General features: G+C 44.6%; 1 protein-coding gene across 1 annotated transcript; it reads right to left on the bottom strand.

Moving 5' to 3' along the window:
* Positions 1-742: 742 nt before the first annotated feature.
* LHFPL6 (LHFPL tetraspan subfamily member 6) lies at positions 743-23,502 on the bottom strand. The gene is made up of 4 exons (XM_035110202.2): positions 23,340-23,502; positions 20,959-21,591; positions 4,999-5,097; positions 743-3,084 (listed from the first exon to the last, which is right to left on the bottom strand). The coding sequence occupies exons 2-4, from the start codon at positions 21,353-21,355 to the stop codon at positions 2,966-2,968; spliced, it is 615 nt and encodes a 204-aa protein (XP_034966093.1). The 5' UTR covers positions 21,356-21,591; positions 23,340-23,502; the 3' UTR covers positions 743-2,965.
* Between the last annotated feature and the right edge of the window lie 3,404 nt (positions 23,503-26,906).

Below are 26,906 nucleotides of genomic sequence, written 5' to 3'. Positions count from 1 at the left end.
TATGGTGGCTGCCCCCTTGATGGAGTGGGCAGTGATACTCCTTGGGGGAACCCTAGCCTTGCCTCTATAAGCTCTTGACTGCACCTTCCCATACCCAGTGACCGATAGTGGCTCTGGACACCTGATGGCCATGTGCACCTGGTTTGAAGGAGACAAACAGGGACTCTTAATGATTGGGCAAGTCCTGTTGGGATAGATAGAATGTGTTTGAGGTCCTGCTTACATGCCACTTCTTTTCCCTGAAGTGTCTGGGACAAGGGCAGAAATTCAGAACAACTGTGTCCTGGGAATGGTGGGAGGAGAGAAAGCTGGGGACAGGTCATTTTATCTGGGCAAAAGATGCAGCATTCCTCATTGATGTAGAGAGCCCCTGGCTCCAGGTCAACCAACAGGTCTTGAAGGAGAGGTCCTTGAGCAGGAAGCATCCTCTCCTTTGCTGCCAGGGTTTCAGGCAGCTACAGATCAGAATTAGCATGGCAAACCTCTCATGTATGGGGTCTTGTGGGAGTTCTTCGAACACTTCACTTTTCCAGAAAAGGAATGTTGGTCAATGTCAGTCCTACCCCGTTCGGTTTGGCAGCCTTTGCAAATGGATATCCTACTTTCAAGGTACAGGCTGACATTTACACACATCCTGTAAAGCCACAGCTATGAAAGATAGATGAAGAGGAGTATATGAATTGAGTAAGTATGTACGGTAATAATAAAAAATAAAGGAGGGAGGGAAACTCAACCAGACGGCTGAAGTATCATAGAGAAGACATTTATTTACAGATTCTAAAATACAAACGATATCGTACATTTTATATTATATTACAAAGATGAATATTAAAATAAACAATACAGCACAATACATCAATAAGTACCTAGCTATTAGTAACAAAAGTTGGAAGATGTTTGTCATTGCTCTTGCATAAGTCATAATATACTACTGTGCCACACCCACAATTCTCATTGGACAGAACTGTCTCCTTCCTGCCCTTCATAGAACGTCCCTATCTAAAAGGCTACATATGCTGAGTAAAATATTGCATTTTGGTAAGAAACTTGAAAAACATTGAGGTTAATAAAATGTATATAGGTCTGAAAAGGCCATTAAAACATGAGAACACGTGTACACAGATTATATAAAATACTGAAAAAAATGGCCCTTTAGTCCATTAGGGTTTATGTTTTAGTTTAAAACATGGTATAATACTGAAATTCATATGATCTAGAGCAGAGCAAAACAAAACAGAAGTGCAAGGAGTATTAACTTGCTCTGCTCCACAGTGATTTTGTGTGAGCGGCTCATTGCCCGAAGCAGTAAGAAAAGTAGTGGTCTCGAAACAAATAAAATTATCCAAGTAAACAAAGAAGGACTTGTCCTCTGTTGCTATTTCTTGGTCTTGTGCGACATTGAGCCGCACACTCTGTGCCAAGGAGAATGCAGACCTTGCAGCAGGCAATGCCCGCATCTCCCTTTCACATGAAAACTACTAGAGCGGAAGCAAGTCGCTTGCATTTCCTTTGTTGCTACTTTTGGTGAACATCTGAAGCCACGCAGCGGAAGAAGGAGAAGCAGGAGCGGACATACTGGTCTTCATCGCTTCTCTAGGGAGTGAATGTAATGAATCAAGAGGACGAGAGCGTAAAAAAGCATGCCCGAAGAGGAAGTGTACGGTATATAAATGGGGTCAGTGGATGTATATGTGCTGTGCTTTGAGGTATGTGTGCATGAATTAACATGGAGGAAGAGGGGGCTGAACAGGCAATCTGTGAGCATTTCCATCTGTGAATGAAGAGAAACCTTTGTTGCATAGGTGTGATACTGTGTGTGAATGTACACTTTATAAAATGTCTGCAATAACAGAGTAACACCCCCTTTTTTGCATCATGGAATTGTGATGGTGGGATGAAACTATGCTCAGTTCTCCCCACCCGCAATGCCAAAAAAGACTCTCATTACACACAAAATACCTGTAAAAACGTATGTGCAATGTGTACTTTGGCCGTATTTCTGCAGGTTATATGAAAGTAAAACGGCGAGTTAGCATGTGCATTTGTGAAAGGAGAGAAATGACTTGATGTGGATCTCTGTGCTATATATATATATATATATATATATATATATATATATATATATATATATCGATGAAAACCCCTTGGCTGCTTTGCCTGAGTATCAGAGCCTTCCACAGTGAGCTACTACTACAAACTGCTGGATGGTACGCAGGCAGGCAAAGGAGTCCAATTGGTTGGAGCCTGGTACATGGCAAAAAAAAATCTCCACATAATCTGCAGTTAGGTGCCGTGTGAAGGAAAAAGTGTCTGTGCAAAAGTAGGCAGATGTGCTTTACAGGATTCACGTAACAAGTTTCATAGTTAAGTTCACAAAATTAAACTCCGCATCAGATTGGCTAATACTTTTAAGGCCTCAAAATTGATGCCATCCACACACAAGGCAGGTGCTGTAGCTGTGGGCCGACGTGGCTGATCACGTCAGAGAAATCTGGTTACTCACACCGTGAGAGTAACAAAACCGTGAAGAAATGCCCCCTTTATGTCCAATCCCCTGTCATGTTAAATAATGTTTTATAAGGCTACATCCTTGTCTTCCAGCATGTTGTTTTTTTAAACCCTTTCAACTGAAGCACTGCTTAAAAACCCTTAATTTCCTCCTCCCTACACACAAGAAAGTGAATACTTCCTGCATTTTCTACTACACCACAATAGGCTAGGAATAAAGTGGTTAAGAGCATAAGCTCCATGAAATTCCTGGTTTATACCCCTAAGTTACAGAGAACCCCACTGTTCAATCAGTGTCAAACGTCACTGACTCTTGTTTGTATTGATCTGGCTACAGTGAAGAAAAAATGCTCCTTTCCAAGAAAGGCTTACATGCACATTTATTTTCCTTTCTCTCGCCCCACCCCCACACTCCAAATCCCTAAACTGGTTCTCTTAGTGCTGGGTCTTTCTGGCCTCAGTAAGGGTACTGTTTCTGCTTCTTGCCAGAGAAGCAGGCCAGCCAAGTGCAGATCAACATCGCAGCAGCAGCTCCTCCTCCAGTACAATAGTAAGCCCAGCCAATTTCACAGGTGCCTACAGGTAAACAAAACACAAAGGACAATATTAGATGGTTTTCACCATTATTCTGTTTCTTTTTTTCTTTTAAATTAAAAATGCAAACTGCAATTAATTCAAGGAAACACTGCAAAGAACAAACAAGAGGGGCGTTTTTGTTACGAGGCATGTAATTATTTTGGGTGCGCAAATATTAAAGCGGGACTCTTCTATCCCAATAACATCAAGACAGAGAATTATGCATAACTTCCCATTTCAATGTGGGGGACTTGGGTGCCTCGCTTGGGCTGCAATGTCCACATTGTGTACAAGCTGGTGTCTTGTCACTAGGGATGACCCAAAAGCTTGAATCGCCAGATGATGAATGCTAGTTTTAGGAATAAGACGATATGTATTCCTTGGAAATAATAGGCAAAAAATTGCATGTCGCCTTATATACAGAAAGCAGAGGGGGGACAGGCGATTGGTGGCAGCAGCCAGCAGGAGATTGTCAGCGGTGATTGGTTGCTGCGGCAAGGCCTGCTGACGATTGGCTGCAGCAATTGGGTGGTTGATTTACAGCAGTGGGGAGGCGTGCATGCAATTGGCTGTGGTTGCGTCAAGTGGGCAGGTGGTCAAGCAATTGGGGGTTGGTGACCACCCCTCAAAAGAAGAAGAGGAGTTTGGATTTGATACCTCGCTTTATCACTACCATAAGGAGTCTCAAAGCAGCTAACAATCTCCTTTTCCTTCCTCCCCCACAACAAACACTCTGTGAGGTGAGTGAGGCTGAGAGACTTCAGAGAAGTGTGACTAGCCCAAGGTCACCCAGCAGCTGCATGTGGAGGAGCGGGGAAGCGAACCCGGTTCACTAGATTACAAGTCCACTGCTCTTAACCACTACAACACACTGGCTCTCAACAACTCTGGGCAATCTCCCCCCCCCCAAAAAAAGGCTCAACATCTTTGGGCAATTTCCCCCTAAATTTTTTTTGTTGCAGTCCCCCCAAAATGGGGTCGTCTTATACATGGGGGCATGTTATACACGGGAAAAATATGGTACTTCTGCCCCAGTAGAGTTTGCTTAGGATCTCCAGGTAAGAGATGCAAGTTGCTCATTAGCTCACCTGTCCCCCCCAAACCCCTTTGGGCACATTGCCTGCAGGCAACTCTCTGCTACTGGATTGCTCATTCATTCACCTGGGCAAGCTTCGGCCACCCTCTGTTGCTTTGCAGGACTTGGGAGGAGCAACATGACTCCAATTCATGAGCTCAAGAGTTTAAGTGACAGGAATGGCCCACTCTTAAGCAGATAGAAGCATCCGGTCCCTGGATACAATGCAGCAGGCAGCAGATCACTCTCCTCCTCTTTCTCAAGCACTTTGCACATGCCTCATGATGACAACTGGGAGACACGCTATATACAGAAGTACCGTGGGTTACAAACACTTCCGGTTACAAACTCTGCTAACCTGGAAGTAGTATACCTCAGGTTGAGAACTTTACCTCAGAATGGGAACGGAAATCGTGCGCCGGTGGCACAGCGGCAGCAGGAGGCCCCATTAGCTAAAGTGGTGCTTCAGGTTAAGAACGGACCTCTGGAATGAATAAACTTCGTAACCAGAGGTACCACTGTACTACGACCCCAAATCACCCACCTGCAGCCTCATGGTGTTCCTCCAGACCTCCCAAGCTACTGGTGGGAGGAGAGAGAGGCACCATACCACCAATCAAATACAATAAAATCCTGGCAGGTTCTCAGAGTAGGCAGCAAGTAAACCTTTCACTCTGTAACAGGAGGGCTGGTGGCAACTGTCCTAACTTTGGTGGCGAAGGAATTTCAGTGCTCAGGGGGGCAGAAAGGCTTAAGCAGATCATGCAAAGTGCTTCAGCAGACTCGGTCAAAACCGTTAACTTCATTTAAACCTGCTCCATTGGCAGCCACTTACTTACCCAGCTCAAACTGGTTGGAAAGGTAACCACAGGTCTGCCGGACTTCTTCACTGTCCCAGCCCAGAGGATAAAGAGCACAGCCAGAACCAATTAACAAGCCTGCAGACCAATAAGAAAATAAAACGGAGGTCAGGGAGAAGGCAGAAACAGGTCTTCAGACAATTGCGAATCAGGGAAGTTCAGCCTTTCCAAGGCTGATTTTTCACAAACAGCAAGCCGAGTGGCTACCTTGTTAGCTGCTTATCTTTGAAGAAGCCTGGTGGAGCTTCTGTTACAAATTATTCTAATTATTATCTATTGTATTTACAACTCGTTATTCTAGCTAGAGGTTCCCAGGGCAGTAAATGTTGCCCAGAGTATCATGTATTAAGCATACTAGGGTATGTTGTGCCAAAACAAGAGAGTATAGCTTTTTTCAGTCTTTGGCAATACTGTACTGTAATGTTCAACCAGCCTTGGAAGAGTACCAATTCATTCTTTCCGGACTCAATGCACATAGATTCTTTCCGGACTCAATGCACACATATTTTATTTATACTCCGCTCACGCAACTATGACGTGGCTTGCCCTTTAAGTCTTCAGCCAGGGCTTTGGAAAAACATGAGGAATGGTGTGTGCTTCTGTATGTGACGGTAGGATTCCTGACTCGCTCCCTGCACAATTAGGAATAATCTGTTTACCAGACTGGCCTTCCTTGTCAGTGCAATTATTTACAAGCTGCTGGATGTCTGCTCATGAAAGGCTCATAAATCACACAGCAACAGACTGGAAAACACCAAACACACATTTTGCTGGGAATAAAACAAAGGCAAGAAACACAAAAATCCCTAACGGAGTTCCTAAAGTCCGCTTCGGAGGAGGGAAATGTTATTGGAATTTCATTTTTAGCTTAACCAAGCAAGATCTGGAAGGTAAAGGCAGACATTTAGAATTAAATAAGCAAAAACTTGGCACGTGTCACTCAAGGCTATGCATGTTTACTTTGAACGGAGCTCAAGTGTGTGCCTTACATACGAATGTTTAACACTGTGCCGTCACTGCCGTGCATTTGTTTAAAAAGCAAGCTGCATTACCACAATGGTCCCTTACTGAGGGGCCAAGGAAGGTAGACCGCTTGGATGGGTTTTCAAGGTGGAAGCTTAAAATGAGAACAAAACATATGCATCCCACTTTGATGAGAAATCCATGCACAATTCTTCATTGGAGATTGCTGTGCACAAGGAATGACCTTTAAAAAACTGGCAGTTCTAGGAATATTCCCCCCCCCAAAGCTCTTAGACTTCCATGCAAATTTGCAAGATACCGGTACTTATATTTTGGGAGTGGTGCCTGGAAAATTGCTTCCATCACAGTTCCAGCTGCTCAGCCCCACTCCTCTCACTCGGAGGAACTTGGAGGGAGCTGTTGCCTGGCAACGGCCTGTGAGAGAACTTGAAGACAGTTTCCATCTTGTTCCCAGTGAGATCCAGAAGCTCAGCCCCACTCCTTTGCCTCAGAGGACTTTGGAGAGAGCTCCTGCCTTCCAACTAAGGCAGGGGTCCCCAAACTAAGGCCCGGGGGCTGGATGCGGCCCAATCGCCTTCTAAATCCAGCCTGCGGTCGGTCTGGGAATCAGCATGTTTTTACATGAGTAGAATGTGTCCTTTTTATTTAAAATGCATCTCTGGGTTATTTGTGGAGCATAGGAATTAGTTCATTTTTCCCCCCTTCAAAATATAGTCCGGCCCATCACATGGTCTGAGGAACAGTGGACTGAAAAAGTCCACTGCTGAAAAAGTTTGCTGACCCTTGAACTAAGGACAGCGAAGAGGGCAGGAAATGCTGCCTGAATAATCCTAGGTCCCTATGGAGACCACAGGTCGCACCCAACCAAGCCATCCTCTTCACACAAGGACTTCCATTTGTGCAACAGGACTTCCCTTCCCTCTCCTATCCTTGCGTCCCTCACATCTGCTTTACTGGGTTGGGTAAAACTCCCAGAATATATTTGGGTGGGGAGGAGAGAGGGGGGGTGAAGTTTCATTGCACACACAGAGGTCTTCGAGTGAATGGGACAACTAACTTGGATCCGCCCAGGGTGGATAAAAATCAACAATTTTTTAAATATATATAAAAAATCAGATTTCTTTGATTTAAATTGGATTTTTAAAAACATAATGCTTTTGGAGGAAAAACCTTTCCAAAGATAGTTTTCTATTTATGCTACATTATAGTCCAAAGGCTATTATTCATCAGGAAATAAAGGATTTGTTTTAAGTTTTTCATGTGTGCTAAAACTCAGTCTAAGGTTTTTTAAAATAATAATAATAATAATAATTGTTTAACCACATCAGTTAACAAACATGGATGCATAGGCTATAATGTTATTGTTTTAGTTAAATAAATTGTTTAAATTATTATTAAGGAAATGATTGTTTTTCTCCTTCCAATAAAGTACAGCAGAAAAGTTGTCCAAATATAAAGAGTTAACTTATTAAATCTCACAATAATTTCATAATTATCTGTCTTTGTATTTCTAATAGTATAACCAAATCAGTAATTTTTTATAAAACTGTAAAAACTACTCTGAAAATTTATTATTCCAAAAATGAAACCTTCATCTGGTTGTAAACATTAAGATTATACCAGCAAAAAATGGGTCTTTCTGTAAAAAAAATGATTTAAATCAAGTCTTACTGACTAGTGATTTAAATCAAGATTTACTGACTAGTGTTTTAAATTGTGGTTTAAATCGTGATTTGATTTAAATCAAATTCACCCTGGATGCGCCCCGTGTAACTGGCGTTCCTGTACTAAAGATCTGAATGTGATTTCATTCTGAGAATCCTAAAAGCCACTTTGAGAGCCTCTTGGGGCTACAAAGTGGGATATATAAGTGCACTAACTAGTCCGCTGAATAAATATGAAACTCTGCAATCCAATGGTGAAATCTCTTTAACCAGCCCTGCCATTTTGGTTCCTTTACAGCCTACGTCTGATTGGCCAGCATCAGAGGCCACATGGGTGTAGCCAAGGCAGGGCAGGGAGGGGCAGCTTGCCCCCCCAAATCAATAAAAATCAATAAAAATACATAACAATTGAGGTTCTTCTGCCCCCCCCAAAAAACAAAAATCCTGGCTATGCCCATGATAGGCCATATGAATTTACCAGTAACAGGACCCTTTCCTTAGTCCCGACACCTGTTTGTGCATCTGAGGTGACCTGTCCAACCATGACGTCTTTCCTTAATTGATAACGCCGGACTCCATTGTTTTTTCTGCATGCAAGGCTGCAAAAGAGAACTGTCCTATTAGGCAAACTGCCCCAAGCCTCATGAAAAAATTAGCTACCTCTAGATGGGAAAGCGTCAAATTTTCGTGGAACTACACACAATATATTTCGGGGGGGGGACCTTGCCTGCGGAGAGATGTGACCTATCTACTATCTGATCCTCTGCCTAGCAGCTACCGGTATATGTATCAGATCACAGTTCTTTATTATTGAAACAATTATTTCTGAACAGCAGGGAAGTAGGAATTAATTTAGTAATATGCATTCATGAATTGCGAAAAACACAAACAACTCCATATGAGGATAAAAGGCCGTGCCAGTAACTGCTGAATTGATTTTTTTTTTTAAAGCCCCACTGGCACTAAAGCTACCATTAAATTGAGTTGTTCTTTCAGCAAAATGAATGTCAGGATCTATAAAAACCCTTTGCTTGTTGGAGATCAAAGTGGTGATTAAAGATTCTGCAAACACTAATAATTGCTTCCCAAGTGACCATAGTTCATAAAGATGTCTTACAATGAGTATTCACCGCAGACTGTTCAGTGCTCTAAATTCGTAATAAAGGTTACATTTAATACCCGGCTCTTCTCAAATTACATTCAGAGTTGTTAATTAATACATCTCAAATGCAGTAAAAATGGACAAAAAGCCAACACTCCTCTGATAATATAACAGAACATTCACAGCAGAATCAAACAAGTATTTTAAAAGAAAGGGGGAGGGGAGGAAATCCTGAAACATTGGGCTCCATTAGGAAGCAAGTCCACAAAATTAAGGCTGCTAAAAAGGAGGTCCCACTTCACACCCTGGGGCAGTCAGTGTTTCCAGAACTTGGGTCTCCAGCTGTTTTTGGACTACAACTCCCATCAGTCCTAGCAAGCAAGATCAGTTGCCAGGGATGATGGGAATTGTAGTCTGAAAAACAGCTGGAGACCCAATTTTGGGAAACACTGCCCTAGTACAAGGGTGGGGAACTGCCATGGAGAGGTTGGGCATAGAGAAATGATGGGAGGAACCAGCTGGGGGAAACCGCAATAAGACTCAGAGGCCGGGGAGAGGTGGTGGGATAACAATGAGTAGTCAGAGGGAGAAGACTGGGAAGAGGGGTACTGTATCAGGGATGAGTGGGCTTAGAGAAGTCCAGAAGAAGAAGCAGGACGGTGGGAGAAACAAGGCCAAGATGCGGAGATGAGTCAGGCTGGTGAAGAGACACGTCCTCCCTGGTCCCCCAGAACCAGAAGAGGCATGAAAAGGGCAGGAGAGATGGGCAATGTGTAGTCTCCAATTGCTTGAAAAGAATCCTGGAGAGGAGGAGACTTAGGCAGCTATGGGGGAGGCAGTCTCAGCAACTGCTTCATGGGGGCAAGACCGACTAGGACTGAACTGTTCTGCTCCTTAGGCCCGACACTCGTGTACAGAACGTGTTTTTGCTAGTGAAGAGTTAGGTCCAACTTGCACGTTGTAATTTACCGCCTGCTTGCTCCTGACAGGAATGTTAGGGCCTCCAGATGTTGCTGGACTACAATTCCCATTATCCCTGACCACTGGCAATGCGGGCTGAGGGTGGGGGGGAGTTGGAGTCCCAAAGACACCCAGAGGTCCACAGGCTGCCTTTCCACCCTGCCCTGGTACATGCAGACAGCGTTTGAAGCAGGGCCTCGTGGAACATTTTAATCAGAGTCAAGACATTCCTTGAGCGCACCAGATCCCAAGGCACTTTGGCTGTCATAGATCAACAGCAGCCGCCTTGGGCTGTGTCTGGAAGCTGGATAGCCCGCGTCGTTGTTGTGTAACAGCTCTTATTTGCTCCTGCCAGCCCTCTCTCATCAGGACACGGGCCACTGCGTTCTGCGCTACAACTCCTCAAGGGCAGAGTCATGTAGAGCTGATTGCATACATTCATCATGTGCAGCAGACAGATAAAATCCCATCACACGAACAGGGATAATGCCATTTCTGTTTCCTGACTCCTGGCCAGATGTGTGTGATTTCTGAAAGTATACGACTAGTAGATTTTTATTTTATTTTTTTATATTTTTTTGCTACCATGCAATCCCCCCACAAGTGAATTTCCAGGAACAACAGCTTTCCTTCCGTCAAAGGAACACCCAGCTCTGGCTGGCTCATGACTTGTGCGCCTGAGCAGTGCTCTCTGATGCTGGGAGCATATGGGCAGAATGGAAGCGCGACGCTTGCCCGAGGCTGGCTTCAGTGGAGAGGCAGATTATTCTGATCCCCTGATATAGTTCTGCAAGGATAGGAATCTCCTCCGTCAGCAGTTAGGCACGGTGGATGACTCCATGCGTGCGGAGAGTGATGCATCATTTATGCCCCATCCGTTAGAACACACACACACACACACACACACACACACACACGTTAAATATGTCATTGCTTCTAAGGGAACTCATTGCACACTTGCAATATTCCTAGTCACACGCTAAGCACCACTGTCCAAGGACTTCCCTTCTTCCCTTCTGTCCACCGCTGAAGGCTCCTCTCCACATGACCTGCTATAGGCTGGTTTTAAACTACCAGATTTATTCGAATGTAATGCACACCTTTTTTTGCCAAATTATGTTGCGAAAATTAGGGTGTGCATTAGATTCCATGGCGCATTACGTTTGGGTAAATACAGTAACTGCAAAAACTCTTAACACTCTGCAAAAAGGGTGGTAGTTCTTTGGGATAAAGAAAAACATACCATATTTTTCCATGTATAAGACAATGCTTTTCGCTTTTAAAAAAAGGGCAAAAAATGGGTGTCGTCTAATACACGGATAGTGAATGCAGAGGGGGGACGTGTGTTTAATGGCAGCAGCAAGCAGGAGATTGGCCGCGGTGATTGGGTGGGTGATTGGTGGCTGTGGCAAGGCCCACTGGCGATTGGCTGCAGCAATTGGGCAGGCGATTGGCGGCAGTGGTGAGGCAGGCAGGCGAGTGGGCAGGTGGTCTGTTGGTGGCGGCAGTGGTGGGCAGACAATTGGCGGCTGCAGCGGGGTGTGCGATCAGCAGTGGCGGGCAGGCGGGTGAGCAATTAGTGGAAGTGACTTAAACAACTTAATTTCTTAATTTTGGGGGTCGTCTTATACATAGGGGTGTCTTATACATGGAAAAATACAGTTATTGGCCTATGTGAAAAATGAGCCTCAGCAGCTGAGATGTCTAAAATGGCAGGATTTGCACTACCCTGTGCCTCAGGGTTCACGCTGACATCACCAGCGACGCAACATGCATCTGCCCTCCCTCACAGAGATTTAACTTCTAGAATAGCCTTTCCCAATCTTAGTAGTCTCTAGATGTTGTTGGACTACAACTTCCATCACCCCTGACCTTGCTGACTAGGGATGATGGGAGTTGTAGTCTAATTACATCTAGGGACCCAGGGGTTGGGGACACTGTTCTAGAGAGTCTGGGGAATACGGGCTGAAACTTGAAGAATGGCAAACCCTAGCAATTCATAGCAACATTTTTATGGCACCCCTGTAATCTCTTCCCCAAGGCAAAATAAGGACCGTATTTACCTGGGACAGATACCACAAAATCAGGCCTGTAGCTCAAATAGAAACCACTGGAGGAAATGAAATTTAAGAACTTAAGGCAGTTATAGTGTACCTTTTAATTGCCACAATGGCTTCTTAATGATACAATGGTACCTCGGGCTAAGAACTTAATTCGTTCCGGAGGTCCGTTCTTAACCTGAAACTGTTCTTAACCTGAAGCACCACTTTAGCTAATGGGGCCTCCCGCTGCCGCCACAGCACAATTTCTGTTCTCATCCTGAAGCAAAGTACTTAACCCGAGGTACCACTGTATATCTGAAACATAGCTGTCAAGTTCTCCCTTTTTTTAAAGGGAAAATCCATTATGCTGAATAGGCTTCCTCGCGAGAAAAGGGAAAAGTTGACAGCTATGATCTGAAAGCGTAAATGGGAGACATGATTTAAAAACCAAGAGCGAAGTCAAGCAGCTACACTTCAAAGAGGAAACACAGCTCGCTTGTTATTCCAGGTTATGTGCTTCAACATAACATACGAAATCAGCCAGGTGCAGAGCTTCAGAAATGTGGGGAAAATATGCAATTTCCCTTGAATACACTTTTTGCTGATCTTTTTTGGTTCAGACCACAATCTGTGTCCAACCTCAAAGAGATCTGCATTGCATCTCTGACAACACAATATCCTCTGTGCATCACAGCACAGAACCTCCAACTCTCCTGAGGTCTTCACCTTGCGAACGTGGCAGCTGGGTACGGTTGATTAGTGCCAAGAGGGTTACAGGCTTCCGTAAATCCTTTTTATGCACCTGTGAATGCAGGATGCCTCCTAGGGCAAGTGGGAGCCATGGGAGCCACACCTGAGGTTGAGTTGATGCTTTGCAGCAAGAATCCAAGTATTAACTGTCAAGAGCAGGCATCCCCAAACTTCGGCCCTCCAGATGTTTTGGACTACAATTCCCATCATCCCTGACCACTGGTCCTCTTAGCTAGGGATCATGGGAGTTGTAGGCCAAAACATCTGGAGGGCCGAAGTTTGGGGATGCCTGGTCAAGAGGGTACAGTATAAGAAAGAAGAGCAGCTGACATAAAGTTTCACCAAACAGCTTCCTGGAAAGGGTTCTGTATATACTGTACAGTGGAACCTCGGTTTATGAACACCTCGGTTTTCGAATTTTCGGTTTACGAACGCCGCGGACCCATCTGGAACGGATTAATCCACTTTCCATTCCTTTCAATGGGAAAGTTCGCTTCAGTTTATGAACGCTTCAGTTTACGTACTCCGCGGACCGTCTGGAACAGATTAATCCACTTTCCATTCCTTTCAATGGGAAAGTTCACTTTAGTTTATGAACGCTTCAGTTTATGAACAGACTTCTGGAACCAACTGTGTTCATAAACTGAGGTACCACTGTATATGGTCATCATCCCATAGCTCGGACTGAGACAAGAAGCTGGAAAGTTATTTGGCATTTTGTCTTACAATCAAAGAATGGAGAACCTGGGCTTGATCGTTTTATGATTTACAAACAAATCTGGGGAAACGACACTCAGATGAGCCAAAAACATTTCTGAAATTGTTACAGCCTATGTCTAAATCGACTTATGCTATAGGGGAAACATCTGATATTGTCTACACAGACTTCCATCATAATTAGCTAATCCGCTGCAATTTGTTTACTGGAGAAAAACACGAGGACCATTAAGTACACTTTTTCTAAAAAGGACTGACAATAAAAAATAAATAAAAATTTAAGCAACATTTTCCGAGCTGCACACATAGCATATTAAATAGTACATATCTCATAAACTCGCCATCTAGTAGCTTCAAAAATCCAACTGGTGTGGTTTCATTGCCTTTCCATGTAGGAAACACTACAAGTTGAATATCTGCTAGGCAGCCATTAAAACCATTTCTGGAGAATGAGAAGCTAAGCTAGAATGTATACCACAGATCAGGGCCAAGAAAATGCCAGTGTGGTTAATGAGCAGAGTCAAGGAAGATATTAGTAGCGAGAAGTCTTGCTTTTAAAAATGGAAGCGTTGTCCAAATGATAATAAAAAGGAACTTTGGCAAAAGAAAGGCAAGTAGCAATAAGGAATGGGAAAAAGAACACATTGCTAAAACATTAAGACTAATAATACCCCCCCCAAAAAAAACCCTATTCAAATGCATTAGCAGCCCGAATTCAGCTAGGGAAGCAGTTGGACTTTTGGACAAGGGACTCAAAGGTATGCTAATGGAAGAAAAAGGTTTTTCCAAGACGCTAAATGAAAATTTTGCATCTGTCTTCACAGCAGAAGATGTAGGGCAGATCCTTGAGCCTGAACTAATTCTCACAGGAAGTGAGTCTGAGGAACTTAGGCAAATAGTAGTGACAGCAGGCAAAGTTCTAGGCCTTTTTGACAAAATAAAAGCTGACAAATCAATGGGTCTGGATAACATCCACCCAGGAATTCTTAAATAACTCAAATGTGAAAGTGCTGATCTACTAGCAAAAACATGCAACTTGCCCCTAAAAATCAGCCTCTGTCTCTGAAAACAGGGGGGAAGCCAATGTAAAACACTCATTTTTTTATTTTATTTTTAAAGGATTCAGAGGGGGGATCTGGGAAATTACAGGGAAGTTAGCTTAATGACTTTTCTGGGAAAACTGGTGGGAAACACTATGAAATATAGAAGAACAAGCCATGCTGAAGCAGAACCAGGAAGGATATTGCAGAGCTGTAAAAGGTTCAGAAAAGGGCAACCCAAATCACCAAGAGTTTGCAGCAATTGGGGGGGGGGGAACACTGCCATATGTCCAGGTATTCGAAAATTCCATTTTTGTTTGGGGGGGGGGAGGAACTCATGGAAGTTGTGATTATCAATGACTCTTCTGCTGCCAATTTACCTGTTCAGCTTCTTTTTTTAAGTTGCTATTTTGAAAATAATGTCTTATATATCGTATTTGTTTTATTGATGATTATAAAAAATCTTTTAAAAAATCATTTAAATGGCTTTTGCTGTATTTGTGATGTTCTGCTGTTTTTCAGTAGATTATGGTTATTTATTTGTTTGTAAGATGCTTTGAGATTCAGCTGAACAAAAAGCAGCAGAGATATACAATAAATCAAATGAAAATCAAATCAAATTTAGAGGCAGGGCTTTTCTTACAATCTTAAAAGCTGATTTCTCCTGTACACTGGGATACAACTTTCCATATTCTACGTTTGTGCCATCCATCCCATAATAGATGCCAGGAGTCCATGCAGAGACAATCTGGCCATTCTCACACCATTTCCAATCTCAGAAGATAAGTGGTGTTATTCTGTTGCAGCAGAAATAATGACGAGCCCTGTGGCGCTGGAAAAGTGCTACCCTGAGAAGGGCAACAACTGAGGGATGGAAGATAAAATTCCTAAACAAAATAAAAAATGAAAGAGACTTAAAACATTTAGTACGGCATGAGCTTTCGTAGGCTAGAGACCCTACTTCCTAGGTGGGGGTTAGATATATAAAGAAAGAGGCTAAATAAAAAAAATTCCTTAGGTAGCACCTTAAAGACCAACTAAGTTTTTATTTTGGTATGAGCTTTCGTGTGCATGCACACTTCTTCAGATACCTGAAGAAGATAAAGAAAGAGATAAAGAAAGAGGCTGTAACTCATTCATGGCTAATAATAATAATAATTGCAGAAAGAAGACATGAACCGCACCCTAACGTGGTTGAGCTACTCCAGTGCTAGCCAGAACCCTGAAAATCTGTACACATGCATCTTCTGGAGTACACCAGATTACTAGGGAAGTCTGAAAATGGGGCATTTTTACATCTAGGATTCAATATCCATCGCACAAATTTTATCCAGCCCCAGATATTATCAGCCAAAGAACGAGAAGCTGTCAGGAATATTCCTCCTCTGCCTGCTCCTTCCTCAAAATAATACTTTTCCAATGGTCAGTTGTCCTGCAAGCACAGAGGTGAAAGGAAGGTCCAGGTTGTTGCCCCTTGCGGGGAAATTAGAAATTTAGTTGCGTATCCCTGCTTGTGAATACATGCAACTGCCTTATACCAAATCAGATCTATTGGTCCATCCTAGCCCAGTGCTGTCTACTCTGACTGGCAGCAGCTAGGTCTCTCGGCCCCATCAGCTCCTTCTCCTTCCTTTTAATTGGATATGCCAGGAATTGAACCTGGAAAAGCAGGGGCTCCATTTGCGCCAAGCGGCAGTCCCTCCCCAACACACCTCTTTGTTCTGGCACTGACATGTTGATCTCCCTTTTCTTTCTTTTCGCTCCAGCTCCCTTGCCTTCCCCTTCTGTTGTCTTGTCTTTTTTAGTTTGTAAGCCTGAGGGCGGGGCCTGCTTCTTCTTTTCATTTATGTACCCTGCCTGTCTGGGCACTGTGTGCTGAATTTTAATTGCGGTGAGATGCTTTGAGAGATTTTTCCTTTTTTTTGTCTGAAAAGCAGAATAAAAATATAATAAGAAAGAGAGGGAGGGAGAGAGGGAGAGAGAGAGAAAGGAAGAAAGGAAGGAAGGAAGGGAGAGATGTCTCATAATAGAGGCAAGCACTCCAGCACGGTGCAAACAAAACCACATATGGACGACACATTGGGCTGTGAGTGTTCCTCTGCCCTTCAGGCACTGTAATGAGCCTTCAGGGGATTTCCCAATATGTGCATCTACAATACTTGCAGAATAAAAAGCTGCTATTAGTAGCTTTCCTATGAAAAGCTGCTCAGGACTGGCTGGCTTGCTCATGTACTCCAAATGCCATGGTAGGCAACCAAAGGCCCAATTGCCTTCTCAATCCGGCCCGTGGACGGTCCAGGAACCAGCATGTTTTTACATGTGTAGAATGTGTGCTTTTATTTAAAATGCATTTCTGGGGTATTTGTGGGGCCTGCCTGGTGTTTTTACGAGTAGAATGCGTGCTTTTATTTAAAAGGAATCTCTGGGGTATTTTTGGGGCCTATGCATGCTTTTATTTAAAAGGAATCTCTGGGGTATTTGTGGGGCCTGCCTGGTGTTTTTACGAGTAGAATGCGTGCTTTTATTTAAAATGCAACTCTGGGGTATTTGTGGGGCCTGCCTGGTGTTTTTACGAGTAGAAGGCGTGCTTTTATTTAAAATGCATCTCTGGGTTATTTGTGGGGCAAAGGAATTCGTTCATTTTTTTTTCTTTTTCAAAATATAGTCCAGCCCGCCACATGGTCTGAGGGACGGCTGAAAAAGGTTGCTGACCCCTGCCGTGGAACTTCCTGATGAGACGCAGCCCTGAAATTTGGCACACGGGTAGCCGAAAGCGCTCCAACAATTAACGAAATGTGTGCAAGCTTTTATTTATTTTACACGAAGCACCCAAAATTTGGGCCGTCTCCGGTGGGGGGGAAAGCAAATTGGACCAAGATGTTGGGGGGCCTGGGGTTTTTGTTACCTCTTTTTGACTTGAATTTGCAAAGCCTGCATTCTGCAAAGGCACTGACTGGGGCCTGCCTCCTTCCCTCATGCAAATCCTGAACTTTTTATTGGGGCAGCCATGTGTTCCCGCACGAGCTACAGCTCTGAAATGTGCTTCAGAGTCCAAGACTACCGACTCCTCCTGTCAGGTAGCCTTGAGGTGGGAGACATTTTTGGGGGGTGGGGAGGAATGGTGGATGGCACTACGGGGGAAAGAGTTTGGAAAGAGGAAGAAGAGGAAAACTGGAAGGCACATTTATTCTCCACAGAGAGGGAGGGATTGGTTGATACGCGAGAGATATATGGAAAAGCCAATCTAGAGAATGAGAGAAAAGGAATGGAAAAGCTTGCTAGGGAGGCTTGCAACGTACTACGTGAGCAGTATCAAAAACAGCAAGAGACATCTCCTGTTGCTTTGGCTCTCCAAATTTAGCAGTGCAGCAGCCTGTACAGGAAATAGCATTTATATCCCCTTTTCTCTCTCTCTGAACCCACCCTCCTCCCGGCCTCAGCCAAGTTTACATCAGAGGCGTCCCTGAGTGACTCTCTCTCTCTCTCTCTGGTCTCAATATCAAGCCCTACAGTGAACTGCCTGTCCCACGCTAGGGACGGTGGAGAGAGCAATGGCCTACAAGGAGCACTGATGTGGGTTGCCATGGGAGCAAGCCACCCGTTATTTTTCATGCAGGCCGCAGCCCTGCCACCGCCGCACGTGTGAGCGTTTTTAAGAATGGCAGCGCAGCCAAGCAAATCTCTTCACACACCTGCTCCACAAAATGGAGTGAGTTTGTTTTCAAGCGGGCTATCCACACTGCAAAACCAGCAACCTCTGGAATGTGTGAGCCCATGCAGAAGACAGCACACAGCCAAATATTTTGTTTCCACGATACCCAAGGGTCTATCTGCTTGCAGATTTCTATTCTCCGAATATCTCACTTGATCCCAGAGTGTATCCAACCAAGTATGGTTTTCACTTGCAAAACCACATGCCATTATAAATAGGTTTGTGTTACGGGCTCTTGGTTTTTTAAATTTTATTTATTTTTGCTAATTTTAAGTCATAATGCTGTTCTTCTAGAAGCGGGCTGGTAGTTCGGAAGTTATTAATAAGGATTAGGCTAAATCCAGACTAAATAAAAAAAACCTTAGGTTAAATATTTTAAAAGGAGCTTAAAGGAAGGATTGTTGCATAACTATTTAAAGCATGCATTATATTTCAACGTCAGTGGAACTGGAAGAGAAGAAACCTCATTCTCCTATCTTAATGCCATTGTTTTTTCTCCTGTGTAGGTGTCAGCCTTTTCACGAGAAGCACAATTTCTCTTTCATGAGATGTTAAAGAGGCCCTCCTAACTTTCCCCTCTCAAATTCCTCTTTTTAGATGTCATGTATGTAGAATTGGACTTCTATGAGGTATGTATTTAGGTACACATTTCTGAGCGCTCCTCATTTTTGAAAATACGCAAGCATGGCGTAGCATTTGAACTCATGGCTCCCAGACTTCTCATTGCTAGAGTTGCAAAACTAATTAAATAACAAGATTATGTGGCGACAGATTTAAAGCACTGGGGTCCTGTAGCTTCCTTGGAATTTTAGTGCCTTAAAACACAGAAACAGAGATTGAGATTGAGAGAGAGAGAGAGAGAGAGAGAGAGAGAGAGAGAGAGAGAGAGAGAGAGAAGAGGAGAAAAGAGGAGAGGGAAGAATCTTCCTGTTCTTCCTGTTTGCCCAGATAAACTTCAAACTGCTAAGCTTGCACATGAGCGTACACCGCGTCACTCTCCAAAAAACAGCATGCCTACAACAACATTCTGACTGTAACCATTGTATGGGACAGGCTGAATGACAATCACAGGAATGCAAAGCATTGTTAGATACTATTCTATTAACAAAAAAAGTTAACTGGTCACACATAGCCCAAGACAAGGCCGTCTGGAAATCAGACTCTCTATTGTAGCTTGCAGTCAAAACTCAGGACACGGAATTTATGTTCTAACTAAGGCCAACTCTCAGTACATACAAGTAAAGCCATACACAAAACAGAATATTGAACCGTGGATGTGACATTCATTGCCTCTTCACCAGTGAAAGGGGGCTACTGCCCTAAATTGAATAGAGATCTAATTTAACAGCCTTTTTTCAGCTTAAATTTTGCAAACAAAGTTAAAAATGCATGCCGTGTTCAATTTTATATACTGGGTTAGTATCTGAAAGGTTTACCCCTAAGCCAAAAGTAGCTGAACGGAAATACAGTGGGGGGGATGCAATAAAATGCACTTAGCCTGGTTTGAATATTATGAAATTTGAAGATTTGCTTGGAAACTATTTTTAGAATTACTTGTAAATATTTCAAGACACAACAACTAATAGCGCACACTTTCCTGGCGTTATTTAGGTTTTAAGAGGGAAAGTGACAACACTGAAAACCACTGCCGGTAACTGCTGGAGAAGCTGTAGACATAAATATAGGTACTTCCTCTAGACAGTTACCAAGAAAACTGAACTACAACTTTGATTTTAGATTTGATTAGTACTGCAACTGCAGCAACCATTCCAGTTTTCCTTCTTGACTTATACTTTGTTCATTTTCTTAATGTCACTAAGGAAATGCTACCGCTATCTACCAGTGCATTTCTAAATAAAATAAATAAAAAATGGAGGGAGACTACAGAAAAATAGGGGGGGGATTATGCGGAAAATGTTCTGCCTCCACCCACCCACCCACCCCCCATCACTACTTTTCGTAGACTTTAATCAGCCTTGGATTGGTGAAGAAAATGAACCACCAGTAGCAGCCAGAAATATGTCTCTGTACTTTTGAGAATGCAATTGTCATTTGTTAGCACTCTCTGGCCTTGTTCATCCCATGCTCAAATTGCAACCCAGAGTTTTCTGCAAAGAATGCTAGCTAAGGTGGAGGCAATGCAGCTGTTAGGAAGCCAAAATCACTTTTCTCCAGTGGAGGATCACAAGTTTACCACAAACACAAAGACTATATCGTAAGAACAGGGGAAATTGGAGTTTTTGATCAAGTTTTCCCTTCCACAACAGCAGCTGCAGAGGTTGGAATTAGAAGCAGTTGTGGCGTGGATGCAACACAAAGAAGTAGGGAGTGCTGTTGCCACAAAAAAAGAGAGGAAAAGCTAAAATTAAAACCATATGGTCAGAAAGAGTAAAACCGAGTATCCAAAACACATTTTTTTTATATAAAAAGGAGAGGGGAAATATGCACATTACTGGAAAACGTGCAACTCTACACATGAACCTGACTGAAAGCAAAAAGTCCTAATGAACACAGAGGACCTTATTTCCCAGTAAAATGTGGATACAATCGTGCTGCTTGCCTGCCTCGTTAAAATCAATAGGGCTTTCTTCCAAACAAACATTAGGACTGGGCGACCAGTCAAATACCCTTTTCCTGTACGTACTGTAATGGCGGAAAAAAGGAATCTGCCACTTCATGAGCCGTAACTTAGGACTAGCTCTGAAGCATCTCCGTTCTTCCATATTGTAAAAAAACAACAACAAAGAGAACAGTACTGTAAAAGCAGCGCACTAGCTCGTTTGAAAGTTTAGAAATCGAGATGTGCTGAGAGCAGCCTTTCCCATTCCTAACAGAGTGCAAATGTCGGATCCAGCAGAAAAATTAACGTACAAATCTATTCAAGACACAAAGACAAGAACAACATAGGCACTGTTTTCTGTACTGGCGGAAAGGCAGGTTCCGTGGTCAAAAGTTCAGTGTTACTCACCACCCAAGAACTGGAGTCCTCCAGCCACCCTGCCCACAGTCCTGGAGATAAGCTCCGACACACAGCATCCCATGAGTGCCGTAAGGGCCACCAGGAGGAGGAGACCGCAGCCCAGACCTGTCACCACAGTGCAGATCCTCCACTCCACGCTTGGGATGGCCTGGAAGGATGCATAGCGTCCACACTGTTCCACCATCACCGTGATCTGGAGGTTCTCGTCTCGTACTGGATAGGAGCATCTTCGGAAAGTGCCGAAGGACACCGATTTCTCCAGCTGAGAGCCCAGCAGCCAGTAAGGCATGAAGAAGCCAACGCAGGAAACCCCGGCGCATAGGAAGGAGAAAAACGCCCATACGACCCCTGTACAAGTGAGGCTAGATGCCATTTTCCCAGTCATAGCTCTCCCCCCGTGTAAAAAAAAAAGGAGGCCAGGGACACAATTTTGCTGTGCGCCGTGAGGGTTAGGGCGACATTTGCACGAGTAACCCAAAGGCCTCTAGTCTCGGTAACGTCGTGGTCCAATAGAATCTTCCGGAACAGCCATTGTATTTGGTTCTTTTATCATCCAGGGTCACCTTCTTAGTGCGGTGGAAAGTTTTCTCACTCTTCTCAATGCGTTCTGCCCTGTGTTAGCTGTGGTGGTTGTAGTAAGAAGCAGTCAGGGAGGGGAGGGTGGGAAAAGGAAAGGACAAAGGGAAAAAAATATTATCAGCAAATAACATCAACTTGCTCCTGCAACAAAGGAATGGGGAAAGGATACTGAGATGGGAGTGGAATTTTTCAGCATGCAGAAAGCGAGAGGAAAGAGAACAAGGGGGGTTGGGTTAGGGTGGGGCTACCAATTCCAGTTCTGGGTGCTGCTGTTTTCAAAGCAGAGGGGTAGGGAGTTGTGTGAATCAATCACACACTGACACTCACTCACACACACACACACACTCACACACACACACACACACACACACACACACACACGGAGACCTGTGTTTTGACAGCATTGTGATGTGCAGAAATCAGTAGGTGAAGCCTTTCACAGCAGATAGACTTCATCACCTGCTAATATCTGCACATCTGGTGGCTGTGGAAGGCAGAGTTAGAGAGGCCAGGTGAAAAGTTGGCAACCCCCCCCCCCGCCTCCTGCAAGACAGGGGTCAGAATCAGTGTTGGATTGCATGGGAACCAACGATAGAACAGCAAGGTGATGTCATTTCTCAGAGAATAACTGGGGTACTTAGAAAATAAATCAAAAGAGCCGTAGGTAAAGAAGGTGGTCTATACGACTGCCTTTCCCCTGTTCTGCTGCTCCTGGATGAGCAGAGGGCCAGGTGGAGCCTTTTTGGGTCCTCAACAAAAACCTGCCCTTGGTTTTCTTCTCAAATGTAGAGGGGGGAAATCTGCTACCAGGGCAGAATAAACAAGAGGGGCTTAATTATATTGACTGTAGTTCAAAGTGGTGAAAAACAGGCAGGAGAATGGAAGGGTGGGCTTGATGGAATTTGGCAACCTTGTGGAGAAAACTTGGCTGATGCCCCTTCCCACAAAAGCGAAGCAAATTAAGACCCAAGGCATACAGTGGAGCCTTCTTTAAGCATGCCCAGATCCACCCCACCCCTCCTTTTGTTTTTTAAGCATCTCTACCGTACTTTGGTGGCTGCCTAATTTCAAAGAGGCTGTAATGGTCAGAAACCCCCAGGGCTTCCAGACAACCTGTTTGTCCAGCATTCATCCTAAGGGGTGCTTAGACGACGCGGGATATTTAACGAGCATTCGTTCAGGCACCTTGGCGGGGACTTTAGACGACGTCCCCTCCAAGCTCCTCTGCGATTTCCTTACGGCAAGAAATCCCATCTTCGGGGAAACTTACCATTGCGCAACCCGACTTCGCCGGCATGCTTTCCAATCCCACACACACACACACAAAACACCTGGAAGCGCCCCTTTCTCGGAAGAATGCGCGAGGAGACAACCAGAGCAGCGCCGCCTTTGGCAAAGCTTTCAAAGGCGGAGGGGGCGGTGGGGACACCCCAAAAGCGACCAGCCGTGACTTTTATCGCAACGCGATAAAAAAAATAGGTGCAAGCAGCGGCAGCAGCGCCCAGTGGCCAGCCGGACTTGCTGGGAAGTTTGACCCCGCCTGTCCCGAGCACGCCAGGGAACGGATCCAGGGCCTGGGATTGAGGGGACGGGGATGGGGGTCGGGATGGGAGCCCCCACCCTTTGAAAGCACCAGCAGCGCGCCCCCTCCCAGCTTTGCGCAGCAGCCCTTCTCCCGGGCCGCTGTGCGCGCTGCCAGCCCGAGGCGTTGGCGAGGGTCGTGGGGGGCGGTGGAGGGTTTCCGTCTCCTGCCCGCCACCCCCACCCGGACAACGAGACTCGTCACTAACCTGTCGTCCCCAACACGGGCCCACATGGACGCTGCCAAGTGCGGCCTTTCTGGGTACCCGAGGAGGTGGAGGAAGCGGTGCCGTCGTCGTTCCCCCCCCCCCCGCTCCACCAGCGATGCTGCTTTCGCTGCCGTCGCCGGGCTGGGCTCTAAGAGGCGTGGGCGGGCCGGGGCAGGGTCCCTAAATCCCGGAGCTCCGCCTCCTGCCATCCCGAGAGGGAGGGAGGGAGAAAGGGGAGGGGGATGCCTGGCGCGCAGCCTTGTAAGGCGAAGAAGGACGGGGAAGCGAGACGCGCCCTCGAGGAGGCGGGAAGGCAGGGGCGCATCTCCAGCAGCGCGCGCCAGTTGGGGGGGGGGAATCGCGTTGAATAATATTGGGGGGGGGGTCCCCAGTCACCACCAACAAATATTTATCCCGCCGAAAAAAGCGACGGACGGACGGAGGGTGAAGAATGATGACCTCGCGACGCGATGTGTCGATGGGTTTCCCACTTTGCATAAACCCATTGCGCTCCATGGTGAAACGAGTCGGCTTGAATGAATGGCCGGGGGCGTTGGGGTTTGGAAGCGTTGTTCCTGGCTGCTGCTGCTGCTGCTGCTGCTCTTGGCAAAGGGGTATCTTAGGGTGGGGGTGGGATGGGGTGGGGGTTAGAAAGAAATTATGCCAACCTCCCCCACTCCCACACCAACTTCATTAACTAGGGGACCCCGACATTAGGGACCCCCTCCAAACCTGTGCCAGGGTTCCGCAGTCGTTTTGCAGCGCTCTGCGTAATTGAGGAATCAAACACGGGGTTCGTAGTTGACACCCACAAATCTAACCTTGTCCAAATCGTTTCGAACCGTTGCCAAAGTTTGGCGGAGAAAACGCCACGTTTTGCAGCGCCCTACACACTGAGCAATTGATACTCAAATCGAGGGTCATATAGATAGATATGACCCTAAAACCCAACATTGTCCGATTCATTTTTGGATCCCGCCATGCAGATGTAGCCAGGATATATTGGGGGGCGGGGCAGGCTTTATCGGGGAGGGGGGCAGAACCAAGTTATCGGGGGGGGGCAGCTGCACCCATGGATACCCCCACTTTTAGAAATTGATGGTTTGAGAGATCGGTTAGTAACAATTAATAATGCATATTAATTTAGTAAACAATGAAGGTGCTGTGAATTTTTTCAACATACTCATTTAGCACGCCTGAAGAGCTGTGCAGATAAAAAGGGAATTACAACTTTGATTGTTCATTTAACAGGGCTGTTGTGTTCATTCCAGTTGTCATGGACTTACCTTGGAGAAGAGGGATTGAATCCCACCACTCAGCTGTGAAACTCACTGGGCATCTTGGGCCGTCCACCATCTCTTAGCCTAACCTACCTCAAAGGTATCTGAAGAAGTGTGCACATGCACACGAAAGCTCATACCAATGACAAACTTAGTTGGTCTCTAAGGTGCTACTGGAAGGAATTTTTTTATTTTGTTTCGACTACGGCAGACCAACACGGCTTACCTACCTCAAAGGGTTGTTGTGAGGATGAAATGGAGAGGAGGAAAAGAACCTTGTACACCAGCTTGAGCTCCTTGGAAGAAAAAAGCATGGTATATAAATGTAATCCTGTAAATAAATAAATAATAAATAGTCAAATCTAAAATGCAAATTGTCATTCACATTTTCAGAGGACTGTCCATAGGAAGAACATATACAGTATTTATGTACCACTAGCATGCTCAAGAGGGCACAAGGAGAAGGGGACGACAGAGGACGAGATGGTTGGACAGTGTTCTCAAAGCTACGAACATGAGTTTGACCAAACTGCGGGAGGCAGTGCAAGACAGGAGTGCCTGGCGTGCTCTGGTCCATGGGGTCACGAAGAGTCGGACACGACTAAACAACAACAAGCATGCTCAAATTGGTACAAGTTTTCAGCGCCTTCCGGATTTTTTTTTTAAAGCAGTGTAAGGGAAATTTATGTTATTAGTTGTCACATCTTAAAATATAAAATAAAGTATGTCCAATAAAATAGGTATGTCCAAGTAATTTTTAAAATTTGTTTGAAAATGACATATAAACCACATTAAGTATGCTTTCTATAAGTTTGTCCTAATTAAATATTTTAGTTCATCTACATTGGCTGAAGGCGGGGATCAGAAATACAGCATATAAAATAAACGTGGCACTTGTTTAGTTTTTAGTTTTTAATTTTTTTTAGTTTATTAAAATTAAGTCAAGCATGCTACATCAGATCTCTCATCAATTTAGAGTGGAGTGGAGATAAAAATTCCAGAAAAAAATAGCTCGGTTTTGTTTTTTTTAATTCTATTTTTTTCAGAAAACGCACAGTGCCTCCCAGGCTTGGCCCAAGACATACTGGTGGAAAACTCAGCTGCCTTTCTGCTGGCAGGCCAAGCAAAATGACAGGTCTTGGGTTTGACCTGCCTCTTTGGCATCCTATATGTAGGTTTGTTATTTAACACAAAAACCCTGATGAACATTAAGTTACCAGCATGGATTCTGTGCGTGTTTCTACATGTCAAGTTTTAAAACAGGTGTAGGAGGGCACACTTGCACTTGAAACACAGTACAGTATGCTGCCTTGAATATACACACTAACTTTTAACTCTGATACCACTCTCAGCCTTCAAATCACATTGTCTCATCTTTTGAGATCTTGCCTGGCCCCTTTTGGAAGTGGGTTTTGGTGATCACATCTTGATAAAAGCCCAGTAGGCATGTGTACGTTTAAAACATCAATCTACATTTTTGATATGAATACCAGCTTGAACCCCAAATCCATTTTCAAAAACAGGAGAGAGAAATGCAAAACAGGTGGTAAATGCCGCAATTGAAGTGAGACCTCTTATTGGATAGTGTTTTTTTCCAGGCACATTGAAGCACACGGTCCATGAGGCAGTTCTGCTGGCCAACGCCGCTGACATTTCATTGTGCCTGAGGGAAATTCTCAGCTGACAGCTACATTAAATGGAAGTCAAAACCTGCCACCTGAGCGGGTATTTTTTAGCTTGTTTTGGGGTAAGTTCATCTTTGACTTGGGATCAAATCTGGGGAGGGGAATATGCCGGGCTTTTTTCAGCCGGAACTTGCCGGAACTCAGTTCTGGCATCTCTTAAATGGGTGCCATTGCCATTATAAGAGAACAAGGGTGAGTTCCAGCACCTCTTTTTCTAGAAAAATAGCACTCAGAATATGAGACAACTGTGGAAGGGGTTCTGATCAAGTGCTCCTGCCTGCTGGCCTGGAAGATAGCTAGGGTGGGCTCTCTCTGCCGTTGTCTATTTCTCTTTGAGCGCAAATGCACAAGTAGCAGCTAGAAAAAGGAGCTCCTCAGGGCATTACCACATTATCTATTTGCTGAGCATTCATCCTGATTTGTTTGCTGGGAGCTTAGGTGACTGTGGCCTATTTAATGAGTGATCCACCTGATTTGTTTGCGAGGAGACTAGGCGAAATTGTGTAGAAGCAAGTGTTAGACCATGCTTCACACTGCAGTTTCCTGATTGCAATAAGTCTGGTCCTTTGTTATGCAAGAGTTCCCAATCAATTATAATTGTG

This window comes from Zootoca vivipara, chromosome 3, assembly GCF_963506605.1.
Source record: "Zootoca vivipara chromosome 3, rZooViv1.1, whole genome shotgun sequence".
NCBI classification, from domain to species: domain Eukaryota; kingdom Metazoa; phylum Chordata; class Lepidosauria; order Squamata; family Lacertidae; genus Zootoca; species Zootoca vivipara.
Note: the sequence above shows the minus strand (reverse complement) of the source record. Positions and strands in the feature narration are given on the sequence as shown.

Coding starts and splice junctions, on each gene's coding strand:
- LHFPL6 (XM_035110202.2), bottom strand. CDS start 21,355: ATGACTGGGAAAATGGCATCTAGCCTCACTTGTACAGGGGTCGTATGG. Junction 5,098..20,958: donor AGGACTCCAGTTCTTGGGTG/GTGAGTAACACT, acceptor ATTGGTCTGCAG/GCTTGTTAATTGGTTCTGGC. Junction 3,085..4,998: donor TTCCAACCAGTTTGAGCTGG/GTAAGTAAGTGG, acceptor GTTTACCTGTAG/GCACCTGTGAAATTGGCTGG.